This window comes from Macaca mulatta, chromosome 14, assembly GCF_049350105.2.
Source record: "Macaca mulatta isolate MMU2019108-1 chromosome 14, T2T-MMU8v2.0, whole genome shotgun sequence".
NCBI classification, from domain to species: domain Eukaryota; kingdom Metazoa; phylum Chordata; class Mammalia; order Primates; family Cercopithecidae; genus Macaca; species Macaca mulatta.
Genome location: NC_133419.1, coordinates 2,164,259 through 2,176,118, shown reverse-complemented (window position 1 = coordinate 2,176,118; position 11,860 = coordinate 2,164,259). Strand labels below are relative to the sequence as shown.

The following is an 11,860-nucleotide window of genomic DNA, read 5'->3' as shown; positions in this document are numbered from 1 at the left end:
TGCAGAAAAAGTTTGCCTACCCCTGTTCAAGAGCTCAGGGATGAAGAGTTGGAGGTAGGTAGAGCCTGGGAGAGGTGCCAGGGTGCCCAGGCAAAGGGCTCATGAGGCCGCATGCTTATGTTCGAAGGTCTTCTAACTGCTTTATTAAGATACAGTTCACATTCCATAAAGTGTGCATTTCAATGTTTTTTGTGTGTGTGCTGTACAGAGCTGTGAAGCCAATAGGACAGGCCATGTCAGAACATTCTCAGGCTCTGGGAAAGAAACTATGTACCTTTCACGGTCACTCCCATCCCTCTGTTCTTACCCCCCAGTCCCCGGTAACCATGAATCTCCTGTCTGTGAATCCATCCACTACGCACATTTCATAGACTGAGAGTCACATGCTATGTGGTCCTCGGTGTCTGACTTCATTCACACGACCTCATGTTCTCGAGGTTCACCTACATCATGGCAAGAAACAGCTTCGTCTCTTTTTAGGGCTGAATAACCTTCCATTATTCTAGACCGTGTTTTGTTTATCCACTCATCTGTTGGTGGACATGTGGCTATTGTGAACTGTGCTTCTCAGGATGGACTGAGAGACCAAGAGTGCCAGAGAAGACGGCCCAGATAGCATGGAGACCCACCAGTCCGGGAGACAGCCTGCTTCCGAAGTAAGGGGGGTGCTGCAGCGTCAAAAGCTGCACAGCCGGTGGCACCCAGGAATGAAGCAGGGGCCGATGCAGGGAGAGACACAGGTCTCTAGGGAATTATTATTTCAAAGCTAGGCGTTGGGGGCAGACGGGGTTTCCACAGTGGTGGGAGGACCAGATTGGGAAGAGGATGAAGGTGGAGAGAGGTGTGGGCGGTGGTGGGGGACTGGCTTGGCCGTGGCACAGCAGGTGCAGGTGAGTGCAGGACTGTGCCTGGGGGCAGGGTAGCAAGAAGCCATGCCTGGGCGCTGAGAGGCTTGAGTTTTTAGACAGGAAGTTTTGGGGTGATCTGTAGAGGCCTTACAGGTCCTGCTCCGGAGATCTTACCAGCTGTGGAGGCACTCGGGTGAAGACGGGACAGACAGCAACCTAGCCGCTGTACCCCTCGTCCCTGTTGACCCCCAGGGTGTATGCAACTCTACCCAGAGCAGCAGAGGGCCCACCCGTCAAGCCACAGAATCCTGAGAAATAATAAATCGTGGCCGGGCGCGGTGGCTCAAGCCTGTAATCCCAGCACTTTGGGAGGCCGAGACGGGCGGATCACGAGGTCAGGAGATCGAGACCATCCTGGCTAACACGGTGAAACCCCGTCTCTACTAAAAAATACAAAAAACTAGCCGGGCGCGGTGGCGGGCGCCTGTAGTCCCAGCTACTCGGGAGGCTGAGGCAGGAGAATGGCGTGAACCCGGGAGGCGGAGCTTGCAGTGAGCTGAGATCCGGCCACTGCACTCCAGCCTGGGCGGCAGAGCGAGACTCCGTCTCAAAAAAAAAAAAAAAAAAAGAAATAATAAATCGTTGTTCAGACCGTTAAAATCCTGGTGGCTCCTTACACAGCAACAGATGACTGAGGGGCTCCCAGCCTGGGAGGTCAAAGTCCGGGAGGGATTTCCAAGGCCCAGTTTGCAGGGTTCCAGGATCCTTCCTGGATTCTTATCTTGCAGCCTTGACAAGGGGAAGGAGGGAGGCAGCGGAAGGAGGGCAGGACAATCCATGACAGGCTGTGATTTGCCAAGTGACCGTCTGGGATGAATGGGGTCTCAGACCAGGGACAGGGAGTAGAGGAAAGCCCGCCTCTGCCCTGGTTGGAGAACCCGGATTCAGACCCAGGGCCCCGATTTCTGCCTGGATCGCTCCACTGGGCGGAGTGACAGTGGACACATCCGGGGTTCTCTCCAAGTCGGCTTCCTCATCTGCTAAATAGAGACTGCAGCCCACCAGCTCCCAAGTGGGCACCACTCTTCCGGCCCCTCCCAAGGCAGGAGGGCCAGGAGTGCTCAGGGCACAGGTGTGCTAGGGGCCCAGGTGGGCCAGTCAGCAGCATCCTGCAGGGTAATCGGAGCAGGTGGGCACCCCGAGGCTGGCAGTAAACAGTTGCTATCTGCTCCCAGGCTCCCAAGAGGGGTCCTGGGCCTCACCTCCTCCAGTCGGAACAGGAAAGCAGCTCCAGGCAGCTGGGTCCACAAAAAGCTCCATTCCCTGAGGTCTCAAGCAGTGGCCCAGGAGCATCTGGTCACCTTCGGGAAAAACCGGCTTGGCAAAGGCTTCCCCGAGGGCACGCGTTTCCCGGACAGTGAGGTAGGACCTAAACTCTTCCGTTAACACTACATTTTTCGCATTTCTGCAGTGCTTGCACTCTCATACTCCACCATTTCCCCGCATCTCTTAGGGAGAAGCTCTCGACGTCCCACCTCCCCTGGAAGGGTGCTGCTCCCAGAGACCTTTCCGCCAATGGCCCAATCTCAGTGCCCTCAGGGGAGAGGTGGGTGAAGAAAAACAGCCTGGGTCACAGAAAGAGGAGCTAGGGCTGTGAGATCCCAGAGGCACCGACGGGAAGCGCGACGGAGAACAGGAGGGCAGAACGGGGTGGAAGTGGGGGATAGTGCAAATGTAGGGAGCCACTCTGGGGGAGGGCGTGGACCCGACCACCGTCCTGGCACAAGGCTGTCGGGTTCAAACCTTCAGGCCCTCCAGAGCCCTCAGGCCCGGGGCGCACGGAAACCACAGGCAGGGTGCGCGTGGAGGAAAGGGGAATGTGGGGCGGGTTGGGGAAGGCGCCCCGGGAACCTGAACCTCCTACCCGGCCTCAGTCGCGACCGCTCCTTAAGCCCCGCCCCGCCCCAGGTAAGGCGCAGTCCACCCCCATTCCCAGTAAATTAACGCACAGGTAGAGGCGCGCTCGGGACATAGGTGCGCCTCGGGACAGCTCGCCCAGCCCAGTCGCGAGGGCGAGGAGTAGGGCGGGGCCCAGCATGCACCGAGCTTTGTTAGCGATGCTCCCCGCGAGCCACGCGCCGCGCGTACGCGCTTCCTCAATGGGGCCGGGCGTGGGGCCGCGCCCTGCGCGATTGGCCAAACGGGTGGCCCAGGATTGGCTGAGACCCTGGCCCCCGCCTCCTCGGCCCCAGGAGGGCGGGGCGCGGGTGTGGACTGCTCCGCGCGTGCTGCCCCGGGGGGTCTAGCGCGCCTCCCAGACTGCCGTGTTGTCGCCAGGGCCACGCCTTCCCTCCCACAGCGCGCGCTGCGCGTGCGGAGGTCTGGCAGCTCTTGGGACTTGCGGGGCTGCGCGCAGGATTAGGGTGGGGGTACGGGAAGGCTCAACTCAGGACCTGCGCACCTTGCTTTGGGGGCGCACTGAGCACCTGCCGGGAGCAGGGGGCGCACCGGGAACCCGCAGGTTTCGCCAGTTGGGCGCACTGGGGATCTGTGGACTGCGCCCGGGGGATGGGCTAGGGGGACACGCGCAGGCTGTGGGCTTTACAGAATGTGATCGCGCGAGGGGGAGGGCGAAGCGTGGCGGGAGGGCGAGGCAAGGAAGGAGGGCGTGAGAAAGGAGGTGGCGGCGGCGCGGAGGAGGGTTATCTATACATTTAAAAACGAGCCGCCTGCGCCGCGCCTGCGGAGACCGGGGAGAGTCCGGCCGCACGCGCGGGACACGAGCGTCCCACGCTCCCTGGCGCGTACGGCCCGCCACCACTAGGCCTCCTGTCCCCGGGCTCCAGACGACCTAGGACACGTGCCCTGGGGAGTCTCCTGGCGGCGCCGTGCCAGAAGCCCCCTTGGGGCGCCACCGTTTTCCCTTTCGCCTCGGGCTCTTCTGCCTGCACCTTCCTGCGGCGCGCCGGGACCCGGAGCGGGCGGGTGGATGCAGGCGCAATGGACGGCGGCGCACTGCCCAGGTCCGCGACCCCTGCGCCCCGCGTCCCTGTCAGCTGCGCTGCCCGGCGGAGACCCACGTCCCCGGAACTGTTGCGCTGCAGCCGGCGGCGGCGACCCGCCACCGCAGAGACCGGGGGCAGCGCAGCGGCCGTAGCGCGGCGCAATGAGCGCGAGCGCAACCGCGTGAAGCTGGTGAACTTGGGCTTCCAGGCGCTGCGGCAGCACGTGCCGCACGGCGGCGCCAGCAAGAAGCTGAGCAAGGTGGAGACGCTGCGCTCGGCCGTGGAGTACATCCGCGCGCTGCAGCGCCTGCTGGCAGAGCACGACGCCGTGCGCAACGCGCTGGCGGGAGGGCTGCGGCCGCCGGCTGTGCGGCCGTCTGCGCCCCGCGGGCAGCCTGGGACCACCGCTGTCGCCGCCTCGCCCTCCCGCGCTTCTTCGTCCCCGGGCCGCGGGGGCAGCTCGGAGCCCGGCTCCCCGCGTTCCGCCTACTCGTCGGACGACAGCGGCTGCGAGGGCGCGCTGAGTCCCGCGGAGCGCGAGCTGCTCGACTTCTCCAGCTGGTTAGGGGGCTACTGAGCGCCCTCGACCTATGAGGTAACAGCCGGGCGGCAGTGAGGAGGGAGGGTCGGGGGCCGGGGTGGAGGGACGGGGTGGGGTGTGGGGGGCAGGCCCGGCGGATCGCGCCCCCAGGAGCCAGCGGAGCCGAGCGCCAGGCCCGAGCTATGGCTTCGATTTCGCTCACTCTTCATTTCCCCCAAACTTTTTCAAGCCTGTGCAAGACCGGCGTTTGTTTGTCCGGGATTGCAAAACTTCCCCTCGCGGCTCAGCCGCCGACGAGGGAGGGGTAGACGAGGGGAGGGGAGCGGCCGTCGGGCCGTTGAGGTCTCGAGTGCTGGCGGATCCTGGGGCAGATTGGGGTGCTGGAGGCGGGGTGACTTTGCATTGCAAATCGCGCTCCCGGGCCGGGGCGGCAGAAATGAGTCGGCGGGCGTGGAGCCCTGACTCACCGCCGTTCCGAGCGCCCGCCCCGCCCCCGCCCTGTCTCAGACCGAGTCGCGGCACCCACGGACTCAAGACTCCAAAACCAACCGAGCAAACGAAACTGCCGACTTCGCTTGGGGGAGGTGGGGGCAGGGCCGGCCCGGGCGGTGTCTGCTCCGGGCCAGCGCCCGCGTTGACGCGCGTTCGGTTCCCCACCTTCCCCCTGCAGCCTCAGCCCCGGAAGCCGAGCGAGCGGCCGGCGCGCTCATCGTCTGGGAGCCCGCCAGGTGGACCGGTCCGCGCTCCGCCCCCAGCGAGCCGGGGACCCCGCCCCCGCGCCACCACTGTCGACCCCGCCTCGACCGTCCGGCCCTGCCTGACCAATGCCCGGTGGAAACGGGCCTCGAGCTGGCCCTGTGAGGGCTGGCAGCTTCCTCCGATGCCGCCCCTCCCCACACTTCTCGACTGCAGTGGGGCGGGGGGCACCAACACTTGCAGATTTTTCCGGAGGGGAGAGGATTTTCTAAGGGCACAGAGAATCTATTTTCTACACATTAACTTGAGCTGCTGGAGGGACACTGCTGGCAAACTGAGACCTATTTTTGTACAAAGAACCCTTGACTTGGGGCACAATAAAGATGACCTGGACCCCCGCCCCCACTATCTGGAGTTTTCCATGCAGGCCAAAATCTGGACGCGAGTGGTGCCTGAGGGGCGGGGTCCCTGGCGTGAGGCTCCCATGACAGCTAGGGAGAAGCCTGTGTGGGGCACACCTCTTTAAGGGAGCGTGAACTTTATAAATAAATTAGTTCTGTTTACCAGTGGCTCCTGTCACCTACACTTCCCAGGTGACGGCCATACTTCTGTCACTACTCCCTGAACCCTGCTGCCTCCTCAGGGTGGGTCTGGGTGAGATCTGGAGTCCAGCCAGGCCGTTGATAGCGGAGCCATCGGGACACCTTGTGAGGCTGGGGGCGTCCTCCAGGAGGTGGTGGGCTGGTGGATTGTCCAGGCAGGGCTGCTTGCTGGCTTGGAAGCGGCAGGCTGGAGGCTGCTGACCCATCCCGAGGGCTGGGTAAGTGCTGGGTGTGGGGCTAGGCTGAGGTGGTCTGACCAGAGAGCTCCTGCTGTGGGGCTGAGGGCATGGGCTCCCGCGCAGGCCACCACGCTCAGATCTCCACTGCTATGGCAGCTGGGCAGCCCAGGGCAAGTGGCTTAACTTGAAAATGGGACTGACCAGACCCACCTCAGGGGCCTCTGGGAGGAGTTAGTGAGAGGTGTCTGGGGGCTGTCCTCTCGCTGGCTTTGGGTTTTGCCCACACGGGGGAGGCCCCGCAGGCCTCTGCTCACCTGAATCCTGAGAGCGGCTCTTGAAAGGAACAAGGAAGGCTTGGAAGCTTTGCGCCAGGCTCCCCCCAGTCAGAGAGCTGGCACCAGGATATCACACGGCTCTACCTTTGACTCAGGGCCTAGGAGGCTTTGAAGTCTCTCTGTGCCCAAAGCTCCCTTTTAGTGCCCTGGTAGGGGAGGGGTTGTGGGGCTCCCCTGGTTGCCCTAGGGCACAGAGGCACCCCTTCCTTCAGAAAGGAGTGGTTGGGACAGAGCCATGGGAGCCCTGCAAGGTGGGAGCAGCTGGTGTTGTCCCAGAGTGGGTGGCTCCCGAATAACCATGGCAACACAGGCTGCCGGGGTGCATGGGTCTCAAACGTCAGGCTGGCCAGGTCCCCTGTTACCAGAGGAGCTCAGGGCTCCTCTTTCACCAGCTGCAGCCTCAGTCCGGGTGGGGGCTCCTCAGCCAGCAGCCAAGGTCAAAGCCGAGTCTGTAGCTGGGGTCAGGGGTCACCTGGTCTGATGAGGACCAGGCTCAGCTGAGGTCAGTAGACCAGCTGTGGCTTGGGGCTGCAGGGCTCAGGGAACTGGCCTTGGCCAAGGGACAGGAGGGGGTACATTGCCATGGCCACCCATGGAGGGCCCTCCCACAGCATTCTCCCAGAATCCACACCCGGGTCGGTGGCCTCCCTGAGTCACAGGACCTGAGCTGTCCCCAGGGCTCCACACCTTGACCTCAAGGAAAGGTCCACAGCTGCCAGAACCGCAGGGGGCTGTTGGGCAGGTGAAGCGGGTAGGTGGGAAATCATGGAAGGCCAAGGCAGAGGAAAGGACTGCCACCCACTGGCACGAAGTGGACAAAACTCTGCAAAGGGTAAGTGGTGCTGCCATTTTTGTTTTCCCATTTTCCCATTTTCCATTTTATTATGGAAAATTTCAAACATACGCAAAAGCACCGAGGCCTTTGTTGAGCAGTCTCTGTGCCAGGACTTAGGATGCATCCGTGTGCCACACAAGCCCGTGCTCATGGAGCCTGGGTCCTAGTGGTAGACACAGGATCCAACCATTGTACAGTCTGGCTGGTGGAGGATGCACTGGGCCCCAGGTGGGCCCTGGAATGCCTCCAGCACCAGTTTCAAGGCCCTTACTGCCCCATCCATCCCCCACCCCATCCCTGCATTACTTTGGAGCAAATCCCAGACTTTGAATCCTTTCACCTGTAATGTTTCATGTGTGCCTCTAAAGGAAACCCCAAAAACATCACCCCTTCAAATGAACCACCGTTCTTTCATATCATCAGGGACCCAGCCAAGGGCACAGTCCTCACAGGGTCTCGTGGTTTTGTACAGTTGGCTTTATGGAATCCGGATGCACCGCAGGTCCACACATCAAGTTTGCTTAATAGGTCTCTTAAGCATCTTGTAAGCAATTTTCCCCCAGTGTCTGCACTGAAGAAGCGGAGATGTTTGTTCCGCTGAGCTCCCGTGTACATGGTATTGATGGCACCGTTCTCGCTGTTGCTATTGGAAACCTGTCCCTGTATTTCCTGTAGGACAGGGTATGGGGTGCCAGAAGCGGACCTTTGATCAAGTTTGCGGTCATCTGCAAATGGGGTTGACACCAGGCCCACCTAAAGAGTGTGACAGAGATACCAAGACAAGGGACTCCCTTTCTGAGTTTGCCTCGAGAACTACCCAGCAAGCTTGTGGAATCTTCCATAGACCTCATAGCAATCTAGGTCCAGGCTATCCCCTCGCCTTCGCTGGGGCAGAGCGCATCGTGGTCTAGTGGCTTCCCCCACCCCGGTTGCCAGCTCCTTCCTGTGCATTTCCTTTCACACAGGCATTTCCCCGAATGCAGTTCTTTTCCAGTTCATCCCACTTGGCACATGCTGCTCAGAGGATGTAGTGCTGCTGGACTGCATCTCACCAGGAGACAGGACTTGTAGCAACCATGCAACTTGCTGTCCCAGCGGGGATATTTTTGAGAGTAGAAAGCCGTGGTTGATAACCAGGACCACAGGCAAGTCTCCTGGGCACACTGGGCTGCTGACTGCTGCATTATGAAGACCCCACCCCACACGGCCACTCACCCAGTGCCCACGAGAGATGAAGTGCCTGACGTCATAGACAAGCTTGTCCAACTCACCTTCTTTTGCTGTCGTTTTGTTTTAGGCTCTCAGCAGCCTAAAGCTATGGTTTTAGTTTCTGTCTCTAATGATAAGTAGAAAAGAGGGATGAGGAATGGACCTTGCTGGCTCAACCAGAAACAGAAACTAAGAATCCATGGTTGTTTTCTCTCCCTTGGACACCATACTGCTTGGAAATGATGAGAATTAAGATTTAAACTCTGGACTCTTTCACTTCCACATCCTTGCAATTTTCACACCTTCCAGGAAGTGAGGCTGAGCCTGGTGGCTCCTTTGGGAACAGGACATCCTTAGCAGTTCAGCATTTGAGATCAGTGAGCCTGGACAGAGCCTCACCTGGCCCAGGTGCCAGCCTGTCCTGGGCTCTGATGTGGGGGCAGCAGGGCTCTGCCAGGAGCTCATGGTCCAGGCCTGGTCTCCACCTGGAAGTTAGAAACTGATTCCAGGGGGAAGGCGATTGTGATGTGATGTTAAAGATGCTAAAATATAAAGCTTTTTTTCTTTCTCTTCTATGGTCAATCTCTTGACTTACTATTTTATACTTACTTCTTATTTTATACTCACAATTTAATGCCATTCTGAGTAAGAAAGATTAGGAATTTAAATGGCTAGCATGAATTTAGTCATCCATCTTTATATTATGTGATGCCAGTTTTAAATGCAAGCATAAGAGCATTTAACTTCTATACGGAATCGCTGGAATGACAAAATGTGTGTTCTGTCCTGGCACAGGCGTCTGTATTTCATTGCCACTAGAACAGTGGAAATTGCACAAAAGTGAAATCAATTGTCTTGATTTCACTCCTTGATGCAGGCTGGTTCCACCAGCACCCTCCACCTCCTGCTCGCTGATGATCGAGGAAGGAAGGAAAGGACAAGTTCAAAGACAAAAGGTGTCTTTGTCTTTGGTGGGTAGATCCATCAGCAAGAGAGCTCGGCGAACACAGAGAAGTCGCATAAGTAAGAAAGGACATGACAGGTTCCCTGCCCCTTGTCCTGCACGTTCGTTAGAACACCACTTACTTCCTTCTGCGTCCTTAGCAAGTTTGGATTTAAATGGAAAACGTGGCTGCTCGGTGGCCATCAGTGCTCCCGGCTTGCTTTTGCATAGGTGTGACATGCTGCCTTGCACTGCCATGGGTTCCTGGCACCTTTTCTGTGTGGCCTGGTGTCTGTGGGCATCGTGGATGCACTACTCGAGTGGGGGAACGAGTGAAAGTGGACGTACATTTGGCACCTTGTGCACGCTTTCCTTTGCTTATGTTAGTGTTGCTGTATGCCATTGGGCTGCACCTGCAAAACAGGTTAGAAGATAAAAGTAGTCAGAATTCCAAAGGCCAGGCGAGGTGGCTCACACCTGTCATCCCAGTGTTTAAACCCACAGTACAGAGCTTGAATCCTCCAGCTGAGGCTGGAGGATTGCTTGAGCCCAGGAGTTCAAGACCAGCCTGGGCAACACTGGGAGACCCCATCTCTAATAAAAAAAATAAAGCAAAATAAAAAGTGGAAAAGGAACTTTAAGATGGCAGTAGCAGAGCATTAAACCAAGGTTGGGGCCCTGTTCATGGCGGGGCTTGCGTGTCCTACGCTGGTGAAACCTGCTCTGGTGCTCTCCCTCAGAGCTGGGGCAGGGGTGCCATGTAGAGAAGCCCCTCCACATCACCTAATCTCCGCCCCACCCCAAGACAAGCGGAATAGTCAGATGGCGATCCCCCAAATGAAAGCAAGCGTGTCCCACTCAATGCGGAAAGGGGTGGGGCAGGGAGACTCGCTGTGAGCAGGGTCCCTGGTGTCCATGCACCTTCGCTCCTCCCAAAGTGGCCTTCAAAGACCTTCAGTCGTCCCCGAGACCTCAGCAGCACAGCTGTGCCCAGAAGTGATTAGCCAGCTGGAGAAAGCCTTGGACAGAGCTAGACAGGGCAAGGTGGACGGGGCTGGAGGGGGCCTGCCCCTCAACCCCATGTCCTCAGCTGTAGCATGCGCAGTCCAGAGGGCTTGCAGGGGAGACCCAAACTCTGCTGACCCTTTTCCCAGCAGTGAGGGCACTGGAGGAGAGGTGGTTCCTTTGGGGCCACACCTTCAGTCTTTGTTCCCATAAAAATGGGGAGTGGGGCCAGGTGGGCCCAGAGGCCTGCCCAGTGCCGTCCTGAGCTGTGGGCTGTGAGCTGGCCTTGAGCTCTTCGGGGGTCTCAGAGGTGGCCCAGGTCCACCTGGGAGTCCACAGAGGCTGGGGAGGACCCTGAAGGCTGGGACGGCAGGGCAGCAGGCGGAGGGTGGGGGCTGCCCAGCAAGAGGGGCCACTCCACCTCCCCACCCCCTCTGAGGGGTCTCACCCTGACTTCCAGATGCAGGGAGGCTCAGTGGTCTGCCTGAGGCCCACAGGTATCCAGAGGTGCAAGGTTTAAACCCACAGTACAGAGCTTAAGCCCCTCACACCGATGCCTCCCTTGGGTCTGCCTGGAGGGGGGCACCATTCTTGCTGCTTTTCCACTGAGATGGAGGGTCTTGTCTGCAAGCCAGTGAGACAGAAGCCAGCAGTCAGCCCAGGCCTCCTGACATCCCAGCCTCCCAAAAGTTGGGGAAAGCATCCTGTGCCCTGGGGCCTGGGGAGGTGCAAGTGGGGCAGAGGCCTGGGGATCATGGGAGGGGCTGCCTGAGAGCTGGGGAGGGGTTGAGAACTGAGCCCTTAGCACCCCTTGCTCTGGCCCCTCCGGAAGGAGGGAAGAGGAGTGGGCTCGAGGGCTGGCTTCGGGCAGGTGCAGGCCTCTGCCAACCTCCCAGGGCCTCCCGGCTGTGGGCTCCTGTTCCTTTCACCCCCTTCCTACCCCCTCCCCAGCTGCTGGCTGTGATTAATTGGGTGAATCGATCAACAGGAGGCCCCAGTGCCACAGAAACCTCCCCACCCACCCACTGGCCTTGCCCCCAGCGACGTCCCCCGCTGAGGATAAGACCTTGCTCCCACTTACCTATTGAAACAGGCCATTCCCAGGGGCTCCCACGGAGGTGGATTCCCAGGCCAGAGGCAGGGAGGGGCCTCCTGGCGGGGGGTCACCTGTCAGCTCCCCCAGAGCAGCTCCTGTCCAGGGCCACAGGTCAGCAGAGGGAGAGACAGATAGGTGCCTGCTCAGCTGTCCTGCCTGTTGTGATCCAGGCAGGGGCAGAGTCACAGCCTTCAGCCCCAGACCCGCTGTCCTATGAGAAGGACAGGGAGGGTTGGGGGTTCCCAACCAGGCCTGCATCCGGGTCCCGGTTCTGCCTAAGAGGTGACGCCGTCAGGATAAAAAGTTCCTAGAGTTAATTAATGTCCCTGAGGATGGACTTGGAGTCCTAACAGCAGGAGAGGCCGCGATGGGTTGGCCTGTGCTGCGTGCAAAAGCACCACAGACTCGGGGGCCTACACAGCAGAAATTAGTCTCTCACCATTCTGCAGTCCCCCGCTCCGAAGGCCTCTCTCCTTGGCTTGTAGATGCCGCCTTCTCCCCGTGTCTTCACATGGCCATCCCTGTGTGTGTGTCTGTCTTCACCTCCTCTTAGTAAGAACATCGGT

The 11,860-nt window shown here is 59.4% G+C and overlaps 1 protein-coding gene and 1 pseudogene across 1 annotated transcript; both read left to right on the top strand.

Moving 5' to 3' along the window:
• Positions 1-2,580: 2,580 nt before the first annotated feature.
• LOC144334043 (uncharacterized) lies at positions 2,581-3,761 on the top strand (annotated as a pseudogene).
• ASCL2 (achaete-scute family bHLH transcription factor 2) lies at positions 3,702-5,488 on the top strand. Its single transcript, XM_028833052.2, has 2 exons — positions 3,702-4,448; positions 5,065-5,488. Exon 1 carries the CDS (start codon positions 3,849-3,851, stop codon positions 4,428-4,430), a length of 582 nt encoding a protein of 193 aa, XP_028688885.2. The 5' UTR covers positions 3,702-3,848; the 3' UTR covers positions 4,431-4,448; positions 5,065-5,488.
• Positions 5,489-11,860: the final 6,372 nt, after the last annotated feature.